Raw genomic sequence first — 20,870 nt, forward strand, 5'->3', positions numbered from 1 at the left:
CCCGGAGTCTCCGGACTCTGAATGCGCCAAGATGTAAAACTATTTTGAGAACTTCTTGGCCTTCCGGATCAACAACAGGACATGAAATTTCCCTGTTAAGCAATATGCTAATTAAATGAACCCTACTGCTACTTACATACATGTGTATGCTTTAAACCTTTTCCAAGTTTAACTGGTTATCCCATAATGTTCTAAAACACTAGGTAGGTCATATAATTTGCCCAGGGTCCTCCTTGGGCTTGTATCCCATGCCATTTCATTCGATTAATGTGGATGTGTTTACTTTTGGCCCTTTCTTGGCCATTTTATGTTACATCCCAAGATCAATATTTTTGATTATGGAAGACACCCCCTCGTTCGTCAAAGCCTACCGCTGCTTAGAGCCAAGAAGTAAATACATCGAAATAGAAGTTCTCATCCACTATGACGTGCGTTTGCTAGCGTCTTGCGCCGAGCCAGCCAACCAACAACGGCAAGGATCAATTAGTAGATCCTGGCTGTACGTAGTGGAGCTGTGGCGCGGATTCGGTGCAGCATTCTCTCTCGACCCGATGTCAGGAGCGATCCACACGGTGGAAACTGCCAAGGGACCAAGAACGCCGGGCTGCCAAGATCTGTGGACATCGCCGAGATTATGCCAGGACAAGAGGTTACACTTTTCAATCGGTTTGGCCCCCAGCAGTTATTCTCAGCGAAAATCAAGTCACGCGAGCAAGTTTCCTCCTCCACTTGTGGACTCTTTGCGCCGAATGATAGCCATTCATATAGCTTTTTCTATGTTCAGCGCGGTTCATGGTACACCCCAGGTGTCCCGGAGCTGTCGCTGAAGAGCATGGGTTGGCCAGCCGTGCACAGCATCTGTTTGAACAAGAACCTGAACCAACAACTCCTGCTGCTGACGATCCGTGAAACGATCGCCACCTTAAACGTCGTTTATTAGCTGTCGATATTTTTCCGCTTGTAGTTGATCACCGGTTTTTTCTTACAGATATGGATCGCCATGCATCCGACGACCATGGCCGGAGGAACAGAAGCGTTGGACAGTCCGATGCCGCACACGGTCCATACACCCTTTCGAATCAGATCCTACACATTATGTCAGAGGGCGGCCAGAACTAAGGTCCCGAATGATCACACTCACATCGGTTTTTTGAATAAACCGTCTCCGCAGTGGCCCAATTGTGGGAAGATTTGGGTCGTGCACATGCAGCAATATCCGGGCAAGATGGTTGTACTGATTCCCAATTGCTTCATTCGATGAACAATCAATTAGTTAGCTTTGACTTCGACATGACACACAGAATCATCTTAAAATAGGTAGAGGAGGAACTAACCATGCCAAGCAGAATGAAACCGTATATCAGGAAATGTGGCCCCAATCTCCACCTCGTCGCGGTCGATGAAAAAGGGGTCAAAGGAGTCTGGGCGCGTATCCAACCATTCTTGGCTTTTTGCGAGGAGCTCGGCATGAACAGCGGTCGAACGCGGGCCTTCGCCAAATGAGAACATCAAGACATCAGTGCAGTGTGCAATGGCTTGGTTTGCCCATGTGCAATCGTCGACGTCTTGACCGAGCCAACTAAATTGCGAATGAAGGGAACCGATATTAACATCTGGTGCTTGTTGAAGGCTGAGAGAATTATAGATCTCTTGGCGCAAGCCACTCCAATAGACGGCTTGTCGCAGGCGTGGTGTTGTCGTTGCGGTTGTTGGCGGGCCTTGAATGAAGGCCTTAGTTCCAAAGGAATGGCCCCGAAGGTCCGAACCCGCCAAGGGAGCTGTGAAATCTGTCAATTGAGTTCCGACAGTGGCTCAAGAAGATAATTTTCTCACCATCATACTCTTCTAGCAGCCTTAAAATGACGGTGGCAGCCAGCAAATCATCATCCATGGTAACTTCATGGTCATTCAGCGCCGGAATGAGCTTTTCCAGACACAGCTGAAAGTAGTGATCTGAAACAAATGGGTCAAAAGATGCGGTGCGACTCAGATGTCTTGCTGACATTGCCAGGATTGCATTGAAGAGCGTCTCGCAATGTCGCGCTCGATAAGGAATGTGAAGAGCAAAATGCCGTTGATAATCAGTGCAGTCAAACTGAGAAGCCGTTAGAATAGGATACCCGACACTATCAACAAAGTGCATCTTACAAATGGCGTGATTTTGTCGACGAAATGCTGCAAGAGATCAGCTTCCTCGGCGTCTCTCAGAGGCCAGGACCGTTCCTTGGAGCGGACCGCCCTGTTCTCAGACATCTGGCGACTAGAGAGCTGTCGGCTCCCATTCGCATCCGCTTTCCGGGCCAGCACATTGGAATCTTCTGTTAAGCCCCGCAATTTTGTTGTGGAATAAGATTTCTCATTGGAGACATGACCAGAACTGGTATCGGGATGTGGCTGGTCTTCGTTGCCTACCACTGCGCCCGCCACGGAGCTTTCGACCAAGCTATCAGAGTCGCCATTGCCTGACTCAAAGACAAAATCCACTATGAATTCATTGTTAGAAAATACTGCATTTGTAGGGAAGGATCGGTGGCGTTCAACCTCGTGGTGGCGGTCGCAGCCAAACTTGGTTGCGTGGAAACCGGGTGCGTGAATCTCGGCCTTTGGCCTGACGAAACTGGGTCCCGCTGCTCCCTCGCACACATGCCCGACCAGCTCGGACACATCGACTGCATTGCGGCTGCTTCGCATCGCCTGCCAGGTTTGGTAAGACAAATCTTGTGCCTGAAGGGACGAGCAGTCCTTACACTTGTGGTGCAGTAGTCGGCACGGATCACTATAGTTTGCTTTTTCAGACCAGAAATCACTCGCGAGTAAATCCAAGGGGTCAGTCTTACCAACACTGAGATCTTCGTGCTGCCGTCATGGCCGACTACAGGGATGCCGAGATTTTCAGTGTCGATGAGTTGCAGTGGAGAAGTTTTCCCCGCTGTGGGGGACGAATAGATTACGATTGAGTACGGATAGCCGGTACGACATATAAAATGGTTGGATTCAAAAATGGGATTTTGAGCATTGGTGCTAAGGGAACTAGTTACGGTGTCGCCCGCTAGAAATATATTCACTTCTCCAAGTGTATGTCAAAACAGTCTAAAATTTAGATGGCAAAACAACCCGGCTGCTACAAACGGGGCCGAAATGCAAAAAAGGAAATTTCAACCCCATAGCTCTCGTTTCTTTGTCTTTTCGACCCGTATAGACTCAATTCCTTGGCAGGGCATGATCCTTTTCTGAACAAAAACCTTTCTGGACTGGCAAGTCTTCTATTTGTCGGCGTCGAAGGCTTCTCGCCACTCGAACAGGGTCCAAGGCATGCTTGGACTTGGTGAAAATCTCATCCATCTCTTCGAGGCTGCGGCCGGCGGTCTCGGGAAACAGGAAGTAGATGAGAGGAATCATGCAAACGTTGAACCCAGCGAAGATGATGAAGTAACGCCATCCGATAGTCTCGAGTGCTCGGGGAGTGACTTCGGCGATCAGAATAGTAAAGGCCCAGAATGTGCCGACGCTGATACCATTGATGGCCGTACGCAGGTTTGAGGGCGCGATCTCTGTGGCATAGAGGAAAGGGATTCCAGCGAATCCAAGGGCGTGACTGAAATGAAAGAGGAAGGTGAAAACGATAGCCCCATGCATCGCGAGTTTGTTTTCTGGCTGAGACCCCAAGCCGCCTATCAGTGCCATGCAGATGGCGTTTCCGGTAGCGCTGGCCAGCATCAAGCCCCTACGCCCAAATCCTTCAATAGTCAAAATGCACACAGTGCCTCCAATTGGACTGATTAATTGGTAGATCGCTGCTAGAATTCTGGATTTGACATCACCCAGCGCCAGATCACGGTGCAGGATTGAAGTGGCTGTATGTACAAGTGAGATTAGTGGACCTTATAGCAAAACGTAAAAAATGACATACTGTATAAGCTGATTACATTGACACCCGCTAACTGGAGGAAGATCATCACCCCAGCAGCCAACATAATTCGATGAAAGACCCTTCGAGGGCCCATATGGAACATTTTTAGCAGAGATTGTTCCCCAGTTTGTGCGAATGAGGCTTTCACGTCATTTATTTCAGCCTCAATTTCGAGACTTTCAAGGGTAGTGTCATCCAGCGCAGCTAGAGTCGCACGAGCTTCGGCTGTTCTTCCCTGTTGAACGAGCCAACGGGGCGATTCCGGCATGAAGAGAGTGGAAACCATGACAATAAGGGAAAACACGGTCTGAAACACGGCTGGGAAGCGCCAGGCCACGCTACCGGGGGCGAAGGACATGCCAAAGTCCACGAACAAAGCCACCGTGAGACCCATCCCGAGGAATACGCCCGTTGTAACGACATGTGCACCACGCTTGCTAGTAGGAGATATTTCTGATTGCCAGACAGGAACCGTGGCTAGCAGACCGCCAGTGCCAAGGCCCAGAATGAGACGAGCAACGATGAGATGAGCCAGGCGAAATGCGCTCCCCATGAGGATGGCACCAATAATCTGAATTGCCGAAGACCCGAGTATAGCCCGGCGGCGACCAAGTCTGTCCCCGAACCAGATACATGATAGAGCCCCCAGGAGGCCTCCAACTGCATACAAAGCTACAACGGTGCCTTGAATGGTCGACGTATGCTTTTTATCGCCAGGGTCGGCATGTGAGACGTCGATCTCTGGGAACTGCTTCTTAAAGCTGTGGAACGACAAAACTCCTCCAAGCTGAGTCTGGTTGTATCCAACGGTTATAAGGCCGGGCATTGCAACGCAGACAATTGTCGCGATATTGAGGCGGTTGCCTCGAAGTCCCGCAAATCGCTTCATCGAGATATGTAGACGCGTAGAGAGTGGCGTCCTTGGCACGATCGACAGAACCGGCAGCAATCAACCTTAAATTCAAAAAGCTGGCCGCTTGAAAAGTTGCCGGTGTTTCGGCTTACTGGATTCTTCGGGATCTGCAAATATGGCCACTTGTTGCTCCTGCATTCCATTCCCAGAGTTTGGAATCCGAATGCCACGGTCCAGCCCCAAATGAACTCATAGATACGCTGGAGTGCGACTCTCCAGACTGGCGTTCGACAATCTAAAATACTCGAAAGTATTTTCTGAGGGCGAGGACCACAACGTGGTGGACCGCCGTCCAAAAGGACAGTCGTATTGGTTCATCCATTCCATCTCGGTCATAGGCGTCTTTCCTTATCTTTGAGACAAACTCCACTTAATGTCATAGGTGAAGTAATCAGCGTAGATCTTTCTCCTGGGACTGTTGACTGTCATAATATCCAACGGCTGGGTCCCTGGCTTGAGTAGCGAATCCCTATCATTGCGGCATTACTCGGAGTGAAAGTGAGGGCTGCCTTGGAAGTCAGCATGCCATGTTAAGTAGTGATGACCTAGTGTTAGCACATGTCTACTTTACCTTGAGACATGCTTGGGATACAAGCGTGGTTTTATCAAGGTCATTGTAGGGAACTCTACACAACTGGACAATTTAGCGTTGTCAGTCATTGGGCAAGAGGTGACAATTATCGTTCGAAATGTTGACACATGTTTATGTGATTGGTGTTATTCTTATTTTTCTATACACCATCTCCAACTTCATAGAATTTATTCCAGCGCTATGATTTATGTTAGCTACTATTTTCCATAATGAGCGTCAGAGCTTACAGTATCATATGGCTTCGAGGCATCGACAAACCGAAGATCGGTTGCAAGGCGGATGACGCGTTCTAGGTCATTGTTGATTGTAGAAGCATGAATCTGGTCTATAGTCAGCACATTGACTGAGATCAATGGATAATATTTCCATACAGCATGCGGCTTATGCAGCACGATATCTCCGGCTTCATATTCAGCCACAAGCCAGTGCCTATTGTGCTCATGTGCAAAGTTGAGAGGTGATTCCGACAAAAGACCAGTTGCCATCATGTTGTTGTTAAATGCATCCTTGGCTTCTTCTTCGGATAACCCGGCATCTTTAGCCTTTTTGGTGAATTCGTCTTCAATACTGATTCCAAGGGAATCACCTATAAGTACCTGGTTAGAAAATCAAATTAAAACCATGCTATGGCTAGACAAACCGTTCTCCAGGTAGATAAGTCCGCCGCCAGTCAATTTGATGTCTCCAATCGGCACCCAGGCCGTCACACTGGTCGGCTCCCCATGACGAAGAAAAATCTGGTCATAATGGACTCCAATGGGCTTAGTGCCAGGGATGTTATTTCGAAGAAGCGACCGCCGAAGACCTAGGGTGTTAGTCTCCCACCCCGTAAAACGGGCCACAAAGTTCATCAGGGCTGGATGCCGGCAGAAATCCTGGGCGTACCAGTCCCGATAATGAGCGTCAAGGGCCAAGTCGACGAACTGCGTCGCTTTCTCGCCTCCTGGCCGGCCATTTTTCCCCGCACCGCCGGCACCGATACCTGGAAACTCCTCTGCTGATTTGAGGGGATTAAAGATACCCTCAACCGGCTGAGTGCCTTCTTCTAAGACTCCTGTGGGTACCATCATGCTGAAATATTCATGGCGCGCCTTGAGCACATCGGCGCGAGGAAGTAGGCCCTTCAGGAACAAGTAGCCGTCTTCCTCGTAACGTTGTCGGAGCTTGTCAAGAGGTTCATCAGCGCGCGACTGACGCAGATACTTGACATTTCCAAGAAGCCCATCATTGACAGCTAGGCGTCCTGGTTGGCATACGATCGGAAGCTGCATTTTCTGTCGAATTGTTGTGAGGTGAGGGGTCTCGTCACAAGATTTTCCACCAAGGCAACATATTTATATTGTTGGCACTTCAATCCGGAGCAACTTGTTCATTCTTCACACTTTCCTAGTTTGTTTAATTTACCAGTCCAAGTGTTACATGCCCTGGATAAATCTTTATCTGGCGTCTAATCCCGCCGCCCGCGATGATGTGGTACCTCGTCTGCCCTAACCGCATGGAAAAAGGAAATAAATTCCGCCCCCTCAAGGAATCGCGGGGCAAAATTGCTCCTTTCAGCTGCACGGAAGCAGGGATTCGCGTCCGCGACCCACCTTCATTCCCCGGCCAGATCAAAGGTACTAAAGCTCGGACAGTAGCCTTCGATGGCCTCCAACCTTATTGGAGCGACACCGAGTCAACAATGGACCGGCCTCTTCTCCAGGAATCTACTCTACCCGAATCCGGGGACCCCAGATTCAGTGACGATGAAGAAGAGGAGTATTTAACTCGGGGGTTGTCCCCTCGGCGGACCGATGCAGGGTATTCCCTAGTCTCTCGCGCCATGCTTTCGCTCAAGCAGACGAGGCCGATCCGGCCACCCTCCGGCACTGATCCTCTTCAACCGCGGCCAGGAAATACCACCTATCTCTACGCGCTCACGGCCTTTGTGTCGCTTGGTGCGTTCCTGTTCGGTTACGACCAGGGAGTTATGGGTGTGATAGTTGCCGATCAACGCTGGATTGATTTGATGCAACCGAAGAACTCATGTGCGTACCTGCTTGCTCATACTGTCATCTATCCCATGTTATGTCGAGTATCGATGCTGACTCTCGATAGGGGTGACGGGCATGGTAGTGTCTTTATACGACATCGGCTGCTTTATCGGAGCTATGTCACTTGGATATTTGGCCGATCCCATAGGCCGCGAGCGAACATTGGCCGTTTCCTGTGTTGTTTTCATCATCGGTGCAGTGCTCCAGGCTGCGTCCTACTCCATCGCGCAGATTGTACGTATCTTAGTCCTGTATACGTTCAATTGCTAAAGCTAAGCCAACAGACTATCGGTCGTGTGATTCTAGGATATGGAGTGGGAGCCTGTGCCGGTGGCGTTCCATTGTATGTCGCTGAGCTGTCACCGCCAGCGATCCGAGGCCGCATTGTGGCCATCGAACAGATGATTCTATGTCTGGGAGAACTGGTTGCGTTCTGGCTCAATTATGGCTTCAACTTTCTCGAGATTGATGATTGGTGGCGCATTCCATTGGCTATCCAGATCCTTCCTGCTCTGATTCTTGCCTTTGGTTGCTGGTTTTGGCTCCCCCTAGTCCACGCTGGCTTGCCAGTCAAGACCGCCCCGACTGCGCGCGGGAAGTTCTGACCCGGCTTCATGGCTCGGAAGCTGCGGAGCTGGAGATGCAGGAGATTCAAAGCTCCATCGAGTTTGAACAGACGGTCAGTGAGGCCACCTGGAAGGATATGTTCACCAGGCCCGTTCTGCGAGTGACGGTACTAGGAATGGGGGTGCAGTTTTTGCAGCAAATCACAGGCACCAACTCTATCCTCTATTACACGGTACGTGGTTAGCTTCAGCCGTCTCTCCTGTGCCAATCGATGCGTTTCTGATACGAGAATACAGCCCTCCCTCTTCGAACGCGGCGGTATCAAGGACCCTCGCACTGCGAACCTCGCCACTGGTGGTGTAGGGATCGTGCTTTTCGTGACCTCATGGATTCCAATATTTTACTTTGACCGACTAGGGCGAAAGACATGGCTGCAAATCGGAACCGTGGGTATGATGGCCGCGATGATTGGAATCACCGTCCTACAGTGGCACGCCGAACATCACCCCAATGACCCGGCCAACTACACGATCGTCGCATTCCCGTATATGTTTTATGTCTTCTTCAACATCAGCTGGGGCGTGGGCTCGTGGACCTACGCCGCAGAGATCTTCCCTGTATCGATGCGTGCCAAGGGCAATGCCCTGACCACTGCATCGCTGTGGGCCGCGTGCTATATCGTAGCCCAAGCGAGTCCGCCGATTGCCGATGCCATTGGCTGGGGACTGTATATCATCTACTCAGGGATTTGCCTGGGGGCTTTCTTCTTTGTCCGATATGTATTAGGTGTGTTGGCATTCTTTTCATTTTCCTCAACGCAGAAGCTGACCGCTTATTTAGTCGAAACCCGCGGTCGCACCTTGGAGGAGATGTCCCGACTATTTGGTATTGAAAGCCGGTTGGCGGAACGGACTGGCCTTCGGCCTGGCCCTGCTGGCAAAGGACCGATGATGGCGGAGAATATGGAAGATGTGGACTCGGCGGACCCTATGAATTAGAAGCCGTGAGAGGTCCGTCATGTATTAGATGGAAATATCTAAGCAACTCCCAATTGAGTGTTACTTGCACTATGATTGTACGAATATGCCAGGGCCATTGGGATTCCCGAAGACCGCCAGAAATCATGGAAACAGGCCCATAGCTGTGGACAATTGTCAGTCACCACTAGTAGTAGGTTCCCAAAAAGTGCCCCTGCAGCGGGCAGGTCTGCATTGCGTACGGAGCGGTGCATAATGCTCCGGCCGGGCGCAGAAATGATCCGCCCAGACCGCCAGTTTGAAAAGCCGCTAAGCCCCGCTGCGGTGTTGCCCCTCACTAGGCAAATTCTGAATTTTTCTTTGTCCGCAGGGGCCACCTCCTGGCCCGTGGGATCGAGGGGTTGGACGACTTCTGGTGATGCTGTTGGGGTTGAATTCCATGATACTTCGACGGTGTCAATAGTAGTGAGTAAATGAATCATTCACTTGTTTGGGCCGAAGAAACCAGCTAGGTACCCGGGGGGTTTCCACCCGTGGCCGAAAACGGGGCGTCCCATGGGCCTCCGGAAGACTGATTGCGGCATCGACAGGCGAAGAAAAGGGGAAAGTTGCTGGGTGGACCAATGGCGTCAAGCTGCCGGGTCGACACGGATGCAGTCCACTTTACCCTCCCTCTCCTTTTCGGAGCAGGGGCTCGCGTGCAAGGCGATGGACGGCTCATCCCCCTCCAGATCGACAGCAGAACGGGCCAACCATTCTCGTTCAAACAGTACACCCAACCGAAAAAAGGCAGATGCATACATTTTAGAAAGAAGAATCCTGTGAACATCAGGATGGAATCGTAGCGCGTAAGCTAAGACAGACTAAAGAACCGAAAAAGAAAAGTGTTGAGGGCGGGGCACGTGCTAGGCTTATCTATACTTAAGCTGCCTGTTCCCTTCCTCTCCTTTCCTCTTCCTCCTCTCAACCTCAATATTCTCTCCGTTGTATCGTTTCCTCTTAGGTTCGTATAAGCCTTGTCAGCAGGTTCGATCACTCTCTCCCCGAGCAGTGATCCCATACAACCGGCACAATTTTCTCCACACTTCTTAACTCGTGAGTCTTCTCTCCCCCATCGTCTGCAGCATTGGCTTTTCGAGTCCTGCTTGCAGCGGCCATAAATCCCCGACAGAGCTGACATTGATCCAGCCGGCACCACCCGTTCAACGGCCGACGCTCATCCAACCGTGGAGGAGCATCGGACTGCGCACCTTTCATCCGCTAAAGCAACTTCAAAATCTCAAGCAATTCTCACTCGCGTCGCCATCCCACCGTCAACGCAATGGCACCCCACGCTAGCTCGGAAGCTGCCAATGGCACCGTGAACGGGTCGGTTCGCCAATCTGCCCCGCTGTTTACCGTCCAGTCGCCCAATGTGGTGTACACCCCCGACGAGATCAAGAGTCAGTACGCCTACCAGACTACGGAGGTGACTCGCACCGCGGACAACAAGCTGGTTGCTACCCCCAAGTCCACCAACTACCACTTCAAGGTCGACCGCAAGGTTGGCAAAGTCGGTATGATGCTGGTCGGCTGGGGTGGTAACAATGGCTCCACCGTGACTGCAGGTATCCTCGCCAACCGTCGTGGTCTCTCTTGGGAGACCCGCGAGGGCAAGCAGGCCGCCAACTACTACGGCTCGGTCGTCATGAGCTCCACTGTCAAGCTGGGCACGGACGCTAAGACCGCGGAGGAGATCAACGTCCCCTTCCACGATCTGCTGCCCATGGTCCACCCCAACGACCTGGCCATTGGCGGCTGGGACATCAGCAGCCTGAACCTGGCCGAGTCCATGGATCGGGCCCAGGTGCTGGAGCCCAGCCTCAAGGGCTTGGTTCGCAAGGAGATGGCCGAGATGAAGCCGCTGCCCAGTATCTACTACCCCGACTTCATTGCTGCCAACCAGGAGGACCGTGCCGACAATGTCGTCGAGGGCACCAAGGCCTGCTGGGCTCACGTGGAGCACATCCAGAAGGACATTCGGTAAGTGACCCTTATGTCGTTCACAAGAGACTCAACACTGACCCAATTCACAGCGAGTTCAAGGAGAAGAACGGCCTGGACAAGGTGATTGTCATGTGGACCGCCAACACTGAGCGGTACGCCGACATCATCCCGGGCGTCAACGACACCGCCGATAATTTGATCAACTCGATCAAGTCTGGCCATGCTGAAGTCTCCCCGTCGACTGTGTTCGCCGTGGCCTCGATTCTGGAGAACACTCCGTTCATCAACGGCTCGCCCCAGAACACCTTCGTGCCCGGTGCTCTCCAGTTCGCGGAGCAGCACAAGGCTTTCATTGGTGGTGACGACTTCAAGTCTGGCCAGACCAAGATGAAGTCCGCGCTGGTGGACTTTCTGATCAACGCCGGTATCAAGCTCACCTCCATTGCCAGCTACAACCACCTCGGCAACAACGACGGCAAGAACCTGAGTTCGCAGAAGCAGTTCCGCTCCAAGGAGATTTCCAAGTCGAACGTCGTCGACGACATGGTCGCGGCCAACAGCATCCTCTACGAGAAGGATGAGCACCCGGACCACACCGTCGTCATCAAGTACATGCCTGCTGTCGGGGACAACAAGCGCGCTCTGGATGAGTACTACGCCGAGATCTTCATGGGCGGCCACCAGACCATCAGTCTGTTCAACATCTGCGAGGACTCCCTGCTCGCCTCGCCGCTCATCATTGATCTGGTCGTGCTCGCCGAGATGATGACCCGTGTCAGCTGGAAGGCTGACGAGGGCTCTGACTACAAGGGCTTCCACAGCGTGCTGAGTGTGCTCAGCTACATGCTCAAGCCCCCTTGACCCCGCCGGGCACCCCCGTCGTCAACGCCCTGGGCAAGCAGCGTTCTGCTCTGATCAACATCTTCCGTGCCTGCGTTGGTCTCCAGCCCGAGTCGGAGATGACCCTGGAGCACAAGCTCTTCTAAGTGCGCTTCCTTGAGTTGCACTCTTGATCGATTGATCCTCACTTTTCCAACTATAGTCACTCCTTTGCCAAATGCCAACTTAAATTGATTTTCCAAGTCTTTTGTCTTTCACCGTAGCTCCATAGTTACATTCATCACTAGATTTATGGCCTGCTAACCCCGGGTCCGGCCGATATCCGAGTACGCATTCAACGCCAACTGCCCACCCAAATGAGCATACAACACATTGCCACCCTGGATCTCTCCCCGCTGAATCATGTCCACCATACCGGCAAAGCTCTTCCCCTCGTAAACTGGATCCGTGATAAATGCCTCCATGCGAGCGGCATACTCAATCGCATCCCAGGTCTGACGATCGGGGATACCATAGATGCCCGCATGATAGCGGTCGTCGAGAATGATATCAGCATCAGTGATATCGTCCGCGCTCAAACCGATGCGGACAGCCGTGTTGCGGGCAATCCGCAGGACCTGTGCGCGAGTAGCCTCAACCGTCGCCGAGGCGTCGATGCCAATGATCTTTCGTTTGGGGTCTGTCGGGTGCAGACGTTCCAGCAGCTTGAACCCTGCGATCATGCCGGCGAAAGTCGACCCAGTCACGGCGCAGACGACCACCGTGTCGAAGAAGACGCCTTGCTCCTGTTCCTGCTCGCGCACTTCAAATGCCCAGCGGGCGAAACCTAGTCCGCCGAGCGGATGGTCGGATGCCCCTGCGGGGATGTAGTACGGCTTCTTGCCCTGCGCAATGCACTCGTCGACCACTGCCTGCGCGGTGGTCTTGTGTTCAATTCCAAACCCCGATGGGTCCAGCCGCACGTCTGCCCCCATCAGCCGGGACAGCTGGATGTTTCCCACGGTCTCATACCCCGGGTCCACCCAGTCAACCCAATGCTCCTGCACCAGGCGAGCTTCAAGTCCAGTGCGTGCGGCCACGGCTGCTACCTGGCGCGTATGGTTGCTCTGCACGCCGCCAATGGAGACGAGGGTGTCGCAACCTTGCGCCAGAGCGTCGGCTAGCAGATACTCCAGCTTACGGGTTTTGTTGCCGCCATATGCGTACGCGGAATTCAGGTCATCCCGCTTGGCGTAGATGGTCACCGAAGGGTGTGAGCTGTTGCTGGCGAGATCGGAGCTGATGCGGGGGAGAGCGTGGATCGGCGAAGGGCCGAGGAGTAGTTGTGTTCGTGGGATGGAGGCAAAAGGCTCCGGGAGGGCGAGGTCTTTGGCCATGACTAGTTGGGGCTTGAACTATGTTTCCGATATAGAGTACAGTGCGACGGTGTAGAGCGGTCGATGAAGAAAGACTGGTGGACGGGAGAAATGCACGATCAAGTCGATCTCACCATGCCCGTGCGAGTGGTCCTGTTTATATACCCCCTCGTGGTGGGCCATCTAGCCTTATAGAGTGTACTCAGCCGTGACGATCACCGTCTTTCGCCTAGCTGCAGGCTAGACTGACCATCCAGAAACCGTTCTGGCTATCAAATGAGACGTTCTCCCGAAATAGAACCGAAATCGGCAGGTTTATCTATGCGGAGCGAGGTGGAGACCACCGGATTCTTGCCGACGGGGGCGAGAAGATAAAAGCAGGCGAGCGGGGTGGTTGACTCGCAAGGTTGCTCCATGCTGAGGACCTTGGCTGTTCGTGTACGAACTCTACTTAGAGCGTGGACAGCCCTGGCGATACACTTCACTAACCCAAGGAGAACATTCACGAATTCATATTCCACATCATCAGAACTAATTTTGGGGCCCACTACTCATAGCACACGATCTATTTCATGTCCACCACGCAGCGGACGCAGTCGCCCTGCTTCATCTGGTCAAAGGCACTGTTGATGCCATCCAGCGGCTGGCGGTGCGTGATGAACTCGTCCACCTTGAGCTTACCGTCGAGGTAGTCGTCCACCAGGGCCGGCAGTTGCGTGCGGCCCTTGATACCGCCAAAGGCACATCCCTTCCACACACGACCGGTGACGAGTTGGAATGCTGTGGGAGACGTCAGTCAAATGGACAGTGATCAATAAACGCAGAAGGACTTACGCCGAGTCGAGATCTCCTGGCCCGCGGCCGCCACACCGATGACGATGCTCTCACCCCAGCCCTTGTGGCAGGCCTCGAGTGCGGCGCGCATGACACCGACGTTACCGGTGCAGTCGAAAGTGTAATCGCAGCCGCCGTCGGTCATCTCAATCAGGTGTTCCTGGATGGTCTTGCCCGAGAGCTTGGTCGGGTTGACAAAGTCGGTGGCACCGAATTTGCGCGCCCAGGCCTCCTTGCCGTCGTTGACGTCGACCGCAATGATCTTGCCGGCCTTGTTCTTGACCGCACCCTGCATCACCGACAGACCGACACAGCCGGCGCCGAACACAGCGACGTTGGAGCCCTCCTCCACCTTCGCCGTCACCACCGCGGCACCATAGCCCGTGGTGATGCCGCAGCCGAGGAGGCACGAGCGGTCGGTAGGGATCTTGTCTGTGACCGCAACGACCGAGATGTCGGCGACCACCGTGTACTGCGAGAAGGTCGAGGTCCCCATGAAGTGCAAGATGTCCTTGCCGCGGGCCTTGAACCGGGAGGTGCCATCGGGCATGACACCCTTACCCTGGGTAGCACGGATCTTGCCGCACAGGTTGGTCTTGCCAGACTTGCAGAACTTGCATTCACGGCATTCAGGAGTACTAGAAGCGAGTCAGTTGATGCCATGCTTCATATGGGTGAATCCGGACATACTAGAGAGCGATCACATAGTCGCCAGGCTTGACCGAGGTCACGCCCTCACCCACCGATTCGACAATGCCCGCACCCTCGTGTCCAAGGACAATGGGGAAAGCACCCTCCGGATCCTTGCCTGAGAGCGTGTAGGCATCTGACCGTGTTAGAGTGTGGTGCCGGGATGGCGGGGCTTCCGACGGGGCTTACCGGTGTGGCAGACACCTGTGTGGTGGATTTGAATGCGTACCTCATGCGCCTTGGGGGGAGCGACCTCCACATCTTCCACAGACAGAGGCTCACCGGCGGCCCAGGCGATCGCAGCCTACCCGCGATACGTGAGTTGGTGAAATCAGGGCGGGGCAACGTGGCGGGGCACATTGGAGTTAAGCTCCGGCAACGAGAGAGTTGTAGCTTACCTTGCAAGTGATGGTCTGAGCCAATCCATGTTAGTTCATGATCACGATATTCCCAGGGAGAGTCTTTACCTTTCCGACGGTGCTGGCCATGATGTCAGGTCAGGCCGGGTTCACAGAAAACGCTGTGGGCGGGCGGTTAACAATGGGCGGGATGGGCGGGAACTACGTAGGATGACCAGACTTACAGAATAAGACGGAGAGAGATGAAAGGGGAGATAGGGAAGAGAAAAGAAGAAAGAAGAGCGACGGGCGGGAATAATTAGGAAGAAGGGGTGGAGCCGAGAGTGAGGGGGTGGGGGGAAAATAGTTAGTTGAACGAGGTTGGAGTGTTCTAGGAGGATGATGAGGGGATCCCGTTGTTTTCCTGAGGGGAAGTGATGGGAAGTGACTAAGGTTGGAGAAGTGTGCACTTCTGGTGAAGGACGATGACGCTGACCCACTGCTGGACGGCCTGTTCCAGATAGGCAATTCTTCCCGCTCGAGATGGATGGTTTTACTCGAACAGACCATCCAGAGCTAGTGTCTGGGGAGAAGAGAGGTGCATTGACCAGTAATAATAGTCTATCAGTAGAAGGAGCAAGGAGAGAGAGGATGCAGCCACAGGATATAGAAACAGGTCACTATAAATGAAATCATTGGGCATTTTGCAGGATGAGAGGTTGTGAGCACGGGAAGAGGGAGCAGGGGTTGAGGGTGAAGCACTGGGGGCTATCATGGCCCTTTTATATTGGGAAAGGCGATGGGTACTATGTCCCCCGCCCAAAAGCACTATGATACACGGGAGAGAAGCCGAGCTTGCTCTGCTTCCTCACCGATAAAGACCTCGAGAGTCAGGCAGTCATCTCACACCAACCTCTCCTAGGATAGTTCCGGCTGGGCCGGAGATGGCCAGGAAATCCTGGAGAGGGCCATGGCTATCCTCGAGGTCCCATCGACTCTCCTTCTCCACACGTTGAGAGTCATCTTCCGCACACAGCCCATCCATGTGAGCCCTTAACGGCCGGGCATCTGGCCGCCCTGCATCATGGCGGCGTTCTGCTCCTGGAACCGCTCGTTCAAGCGGGCTGAGCTCTTGAGGTGCTTATCGACACAGCGCATGACACACTGCTCCTCGCGGTTGATGAGGGACTTGGTGGTGAAGTCATTCACGCAGTCGTCGAAACAGCGCTGCACCATCTTGGAGTACATCTAGACGGTCAAGAGCGTCGTCAGACCGGTACAAGAAGGATTGAGGAGGGGAGTTGAGGGCCAGGATCTGATGAGACGGCACATCCTCAGCTAGGGAGAGGTCGAGTAGCGTACCGTCATAAACTCCTTCAGTTGCTTCCGCTCCATGCGGGACGCGAATTCGCGTTGTTCGTTTGCGTTGAGTCTGGGGCCAAGTCAGCCAGGTGTGGGAAGAAAGGGAGAAATACATTCACGCCTACCCTTCCATGGTGTGTGTGTGTGTGTGTGTGTGTGTGTGTGTGTGTGTGTGTGTGTGTGGAAAATGAATACAACTGTTGGACAGTGTTTGGCTCACCTCGACTCAAACCGCTCCGAAGCTGCACCAGTTCCAGCGCAACAATGTTGACCCGTGATTATGTAATACATCACGTGAAAACAGCACATGACCCATTGTCGTTGGCCTCTTCGGCACATATTCTGATTATGATCATTGAACCCATTATTAAACTATTGCCGCATGCCTGTAGGGATGCCCAGAATCATCATAACCCCCTCTAACAAAGGACCGCGCCTGTCAGTCTGTGTGCAATCTCCCTGACCCACTAGGAGAACACTACCAGAAAAATTCACGAAGTCAGCGGAGCCCACCGGCGGGTCGATCGGTACTAATTGCGGTAGGCGAAGGCATCTGAATGGCCACGCCGCCCCTTCGCCAGGGTCTAGCCATGATGGTTGACCAGGGGCGTGAAGTGGGTAGGGTCGGTGACGTGAGGACAGACAGGGCCGTTGAGTAGATCCTAGAAGAGAAATTGTCGTGAGACAGTTGTTATAATCGTCAATTCCCCAATACAAGGATAATAATTAAATAGCAGAACTTATAATAAGAATAAGAATGCCAATAGTGACCATGATAATATCAATTCTGTCACTTGCCCTGGTCTATTCATAGTACTCTGCCACACCGTTGGCTCGTGCCCCGTGAACCATCCTCACCCGCCTTGACCCTCTCTCTCTCTTTCTCACACACTCACTCACTCACTCTCTCGGTTCTCCCTTCATCCTCCCCTACTGCGCCCTCCCCCCATCCTTCTCCCTCTTCCCCCGTCATCGTGGCCTCTCCTCCAGTCTCTCCTTCACTCCTGTCTGCCCTTCTTGGGCCCTTCTACCCCAACCCCAGCCTTCTATCCACCCGAGGGCGGTGACGGCAGGGCGGTCCTTTCCTACGCGCTTTCGCTCCCTCCTGCACGTTTGCACCAACGGCTTTCTCTCGAGTCACACCTCGATCGCCATGGTGACCGGCAAGTCGCAGCCGGCCACTGAGCCCATTCCTCCGCTGCCCACCTCGCCCGACCCCGTGGACTCCAACTCGCCGCCGTCTAAACGCGACCTCGCCTCGTGGTGGAGGCAGTTCAAAAGGAACACCAGGAAAGATGAATTGAAAGGTACAGTGCCGACCATACGTTTCCCCTATGCGACGGCGATGCTACCGCTGCGCCGGGAATTCCGTCGCTCCGACCAGCTTGCCCGCCCCTTCGGCGTTCGGCGTCGCGCCCCCTGAAGGTCCACGCCCGAAACTTGGATGCGCCACATAGCGTTTCCTCGTGGCGGCCTTATTATGGCGACCGCCGTCGCATGTCCCTCAGATGTTGTTCCCTCGAGCGACCCGGCTAATCCGTGATTGCGATAGAACCGCCGCGAGGCATCTTCGGTGTACCACTCAACGTCAGCATCAAGTACGCGAACGTCGCCATCTCCCTGACCAACGATCACGGCGAAAGTTTCATCTATGGTTATGTTCCAATTGTTGTCGCCAAGTGCGGTGTCTTTCTGAAGGAGAAAGGTACGTTGCTTGGATCCCCGGTCTGACCGGACCTTGCTGACCCTTCCCCACTAGCCACGGACGTGGAAGGCATCTTCCGCTTGAACGGCTCCGCCAAGCGTATCAAAGACCTACAGGAGATCTTCGACTCACCCGAGCGATACGGGAAGGGGCTGGATTGGACAGGATATACCGTGCACGATGCGGCCAACGTGCTGCGTCGGTACTTGAATCAGTTGCCGGAGCCGATCGTCCCGTTGGAATTCTACGAGCGCTTCCGGGAGCCCTTGCGCACCTACCAGAAGCAGGCTCAAAGCGAAGATCAAGCGGCCGATGCGGACAAGTTTGATCACGCCAAGGCCGTTGAAACGTACCAGCGGCTGATCATTGAGCTGCCGCCCTTGAACAAGCAACTGCTCCTCTATATCCTCGACCTTCTCGCAGTCTTTGCATCCAAGTCCGACCAAAATCGCATGCCCTCGGGGAACCTGTCGGCTATCTTTCAGCCCGGGATGCTGTCCCACCCGCAGCATGACATGTCGCCCGAAGAGTACAAGCTGAGCCAGGATGTGCTGATCTTCCTCATCGAGAATCAGGATCACTTTCTGTTTGGGATGAGTGGCACCGCAGCCGACGAGCAAACGATGAAGGAGGTTGAGGCGGGCATGCCGCCCAAGACGTCGCACTCGAATATCCGTCGCTCCGTGTCCAGCGCCAGTGGAAGCACCGAGGGGCACCGCAAGCTGGACACCCTGCGCCGTAACGTCTCTGTTTCATCGAAAAACTCGCGGAACTCCAACAATGCCCCAAGCCCTGGTACCCCAACATCTGCGTCTGGTGGTGGCGTTCACCGCAGTAACACCTTGCCGTCTAAGATGACTCCCGTGGTGGCTTCTGCGCGCTATTCACGACCCAACGAGGCCAGCGCAACCAATCAAACTGGTCTCTCCGCCTCCCATCAAAGTTCTCGATCGACCAGTCGGACGCCATCGGTGCTCGAAGAGTCAGAAGAGCAGGACCATAGTCAAGCCACCGTGGGACCGTCCACGCTAGCTGCCTCGTATAAGCATACCTCGACTCACGGCCCCGTACCAGTGGCGGCTTCCGAGCGTCTCAGTACCAGCGACACCCCACGTCCGCAGGAAATTCTGCAAACCCCCACCTCTCCGCCCCCTCAAGCCCTGACGCCGACCCGTGAACGGAAACTCTCCAGCCTCTTTAGCAAATCACCCCCCGCAGATGGAGAGCAGAAGGAAACCCGGCAGCCAAATCGGTTGAAGAAGCGACGAATTCCTGGCAGCGCCAGTGCCAGTGCCCAGAGCTCATCAAATTCTTTGCAAGGAGTGAACTCGGAAAGTGTGGATACTGTTTTGGAATCGTCGCGTGGAAGGCAGTCGGCGGACATCAGCATGGGTGATACCACCCCTCGACCAGCTCAGTCGGCAACTTTGGGCTCTCAGGCAGAGTCCAATGCAAACCCTGGTGAGAACACACCGCAGCCGGCGACGGACAGTTCCCTCCGACCCCATAAATCCCGCACTCCTTCCATGAACTCGCGCTCTTCGTTCACCGACCACTCGGACCTAGATCAAACCGACGAGGCGTCACGATCCGAGCGCCGAGATCACCGCCGCAGCTGGCGATTCCCTCGCTCGTCTAAACGGAGCAGCGAACAGCTTGGACTGGGTCTCTCATCTCCGCCCCTCGCGGCAAACAACCCCGGTGCCGAACAGAGCAGTAGCTCTGTCGGAAATGACGTACAGAATGCTTCTAGCGATCTGTCGGGCCAACCGTTGAGTTTGGATGCCGAGGTTCAAGGCAATGGTGCGTCTAGCTCCGAGCCAGAGAAGAAAAGCCTATTTGGCAAATTCAAGGCCAAGGTCGCTCAAGTCCGGGATGGCGTAAAGGATGATCGCGATCGAAACAAAAGCCCTGGTCTCTCGGACACAGATCCTTCTCTCACGAGCCAGCCGCTGTCCCCGACCAGTCCTGACCAGGCCAATGGCACGCCACCATCCACTGAGGCGCCGCGAGAGCAATCGAAGGAAGAGCCTCTTCGCTCCCCTGTTTCTCCCATGCCTGGTGGACTTCCGCCTTCGATCCCTGAGGAGCCTCATAGCCCGGTGGTGCCGTCCGCTGCCCCAGCTCCGGACCCCGCCAAAGATGTGTCTCAAGCTGCAAGCACCGAGACTGCTGAGGCACCGACCTCGGCACCAGTGAGCTCTTCTGATGCTTCCAAGGAGGCTTCCAAGGAGGCTGCAGAGCCCACTACTTAAGTGTCTTCTGACGCTTTCCGGCTTGCGCAACTGCTTAGGGCTTGTGTCTCTTTTGTCTTAGCGATGGTTTTTTTCTGTTCTTCTCAAGCACTAGGGAGAGACTTGGGTCTGGTATTGGGGGTTTCCTATCATCTGTTTTAGTATTGTCTGTGTCTGTTTCTTTTTTCTCTTTCCTTGTGCTTTGGGATCTTATACCTTGAAGCAATCTCCCCTTTTGATCTGGCCCTGCTTCTCTTGTCTGGCCTTTCTCCCGGAATGCTCTTCTCTACGCGTTCTTTCTACACCTAATCCCTGTTCATATCCCTTTCTTGCCGGTGTCATGCGTCGCGATGTGTCAATGAATGTATGGATGTCTCTATCTTCAGCCAGTCTATCTGTTCTTTTGGTGGTTGATTGCCTACTGTTGGACCTTGGTTCAGGCCGTTTCACGATTGCGCCTACAATCAGATTCCAAGAAGTTACATGAAGTTAGTTGGTTGATTATTATCGTATGTTGGTCAGTCTACGAAGTAA

The 20,870-nt window shown here is 53.7% G+C and overlaps 10 protein-coding genes across 10 annotated transcripts; 4 read left to right on the plus strand and 6 right to left on the minus strand.

Moving 5' to 3' along the window:
- Positions 1–790: 790 nt before the first annotated feature.
- N7474_009182 (uncharacterized protein) lies at positions 791–2,856 on the minus strand (the record flags this gene model as incomplete). The annotated part of the gene is made up of 6 exons (XM_057200592.1): positions 791–921; positions 987–1,086; positions 1,142–1,248; positions 1,335–1,778; positions 1,834–2,095; positions 2,149–2,856. Coding segments are annotated over 6 exons (1,752 nt in total), but the record flags the coding sequence as incomplete, so codon positions are not given.
- A 456-nt stretch (positions 2,857–3,312) lies between these two features.
- On the plus strand, positions 3,313–3,783 carry N7474_009183 (uncharacterized protein; the record flags this gene model as incomplete). Its single annotated transcript, XM_057200593.1, has 2 exons — positions 3,313–3,484; positions 3,563–3,783. The coding sequence occupies 2 exons, from the start codon at positions 3,313–3,315 to the stop codon at positions 3,781–3,783; spliced, it is 393 nt and encodes a 130-aa protein (XP_057048580.1).
- An 89-nt stretch (positions 3,784–3,872) lies between these two features.
- Positions 3,873–4,799, minus strand: N7474_009184 (sugar transporter; the record flags this gene model as incomplete). The annotated part of the gene is made up of 1 exon (XM_057200594.1): positions 3,873–4,799. One exon carries the CDS (start codon positions 4,797–4,799, stop codon positions 3,873–3,875), a length of 927 nt encoding a protein of 308 aa, XP_057048581.1.
- Positions 4,800–5,554: 755 nt separating this feature from the next.
- N7474_009185 (uncharacterized protein) lies at positions 5,555–6,686 on the minus strand (the record flags this gene model as incomplete). The annotated part of the gene is made up of 4 exons (XM_057200595.1): positions 5,555–5,593; positions 5,643–5,735; positions 5,787–6,001; positions 6,056–6,686. The coding sequence occupies 4 exons, from the start codon at positions 6,684–6,686 to the stop codon at positions 5,555–5,557; spliced, it is 978 nt and encodes a 325-aa protein (XP_057048582.1).
- A 410-nt stretch (positions 6,687–7,096) lies between these two features.
- N7474_009186 (sugar porter family MFS transporter) lies at positions 7,097–9,013 on the plus strand (the record flags this gene model as incomplete). The annotated part of the gene is made up of 5 exons (XM_057200596.1): positions 7,097–7,442; positions 7,513–7,682; positions 7,733–7,976; positions 8,024–8,247; positions 8,312–9,013. 5 exons carry the CDS (start codon positions 7,097–7,099, stop codon positions 9,011–9,013), a joined length of 1,686 nt encoding a protein of 561 aa, XP_057048583.1.
- A 1,300-nt stretch (positions 9,014–10,313) lies between these two features.
- Positions 10,314–11,839, plus strand: N7474_009187 (inositol-3-phosphate synthase INO1; the record flags this gene model as incomplete). The annotated part of the gene is made up of 2 exons (XM_057200597.1): positions 10,314–11,014; positions 11,068–11,839. 2 exons carry the CDS (start codon positions 10,314–10,316, stop codon positions 11,837–11,839), a joined length of 1,473 nt encoding a protein of 490 aa, XP_057048584.1.
- Positions 11,840–12,117: 278 nt separating this feature from the next.
- On the minus strand, positions 12,118–13,194 carry N7474_009188 (putative 1-aminocyclopropane-1-carboxylate deaminase; the record flags this gene model as incomplete). The annotated part of the gene is made up of 1 exon (XM_057200598.1): positions 12,118–13,194. One exon carries the CDS (start codon positions 13,192–13,194, stop codon positions 12,118–12,120), a length of 1,077 nt encoding a protein of 358 aa, XP_057048585.1.
- A 544-nt stretch (positions 13,195–13,738) lies between these two features.
- Positions 13,739–15,185, minus strand: N7474_009189 (bifunctional alcohol dehydrogenase/S-(hydroxymethyl)glutathione dehydrogenase; the record flags this gene model as incomplete). The annotated part of the gene is made up of 6 exons (XM_057200599.1): positions 13,739–13,953; positions 14,008–14,645; positions 14,698–14,833; positions 14,887–15,001; positions 15,096–15,110; positions 15,165–15,185. The coding sequence occupies 6 exons, from the start codon at positions 15,183–15,185 to the stop codon at positions 13,739–13,741; spliced, it is 1,140 nt and encodes a 379-aa protein (XP_057048586.1).
- A 903-nt stretch (positions 15,186–16,088) lies between these two features.
- tim9 (protein transporter TIM9) lies at positions 16,089–16,530 on the minus strand (the record flags this gene model as incomplete). The annotated part of the gene is made up of 3 exons (XM_057200600.1): positions 16,089–16,283; positions 16,398–16,467; positions 16,523–16,530. The coding sequence occupies 3 exons, from the start codon at positions 16,528–16,530 to the stop codon at positions 16,089–16,091; spliced, it is 273 nt and encodes a 90-aa protein (XP_057048587.1).
- A 1,020-nt stretch (positions 16,531–17,550) lies between these two features.
- On the plus strand, positions 17,551–20,357 carry N7474_009191 (uncharacterized protein; the record flags this gene model as incomplete). Its single annotated transcript, XM_057200601.1, has 3 exons — positions 17,551–17,806; positions 17,950–18,102; positions 18,157–20,357. 3 exons carry the CDS (start codon positions 17,551–17,553, stop codon positions 20,355–20,357), a joined length of 2,610 nt encoding a protein of 869 aa, XP_057048588.1.
- Positions 20,358–20,870: the final 513 nt, after the last annotated feature.

The sequence above is a fragment of the Penicillium riverlandense genome, assembly GCF_028828495.1.
Source record: "Penicillium riverlandense strain IBT 135883 chromosome Unknown utg000008l_segment0_segment0, whole genome shotgun sequence".
Classification (NCBI taxonomy): domain Eukaryota; kingdom Fungi; phylum Ascomycota; class Eurotiomycetes; order Eurotiales; family Aspergillaceae; genus Penicillium; species Penicillium riverlandense.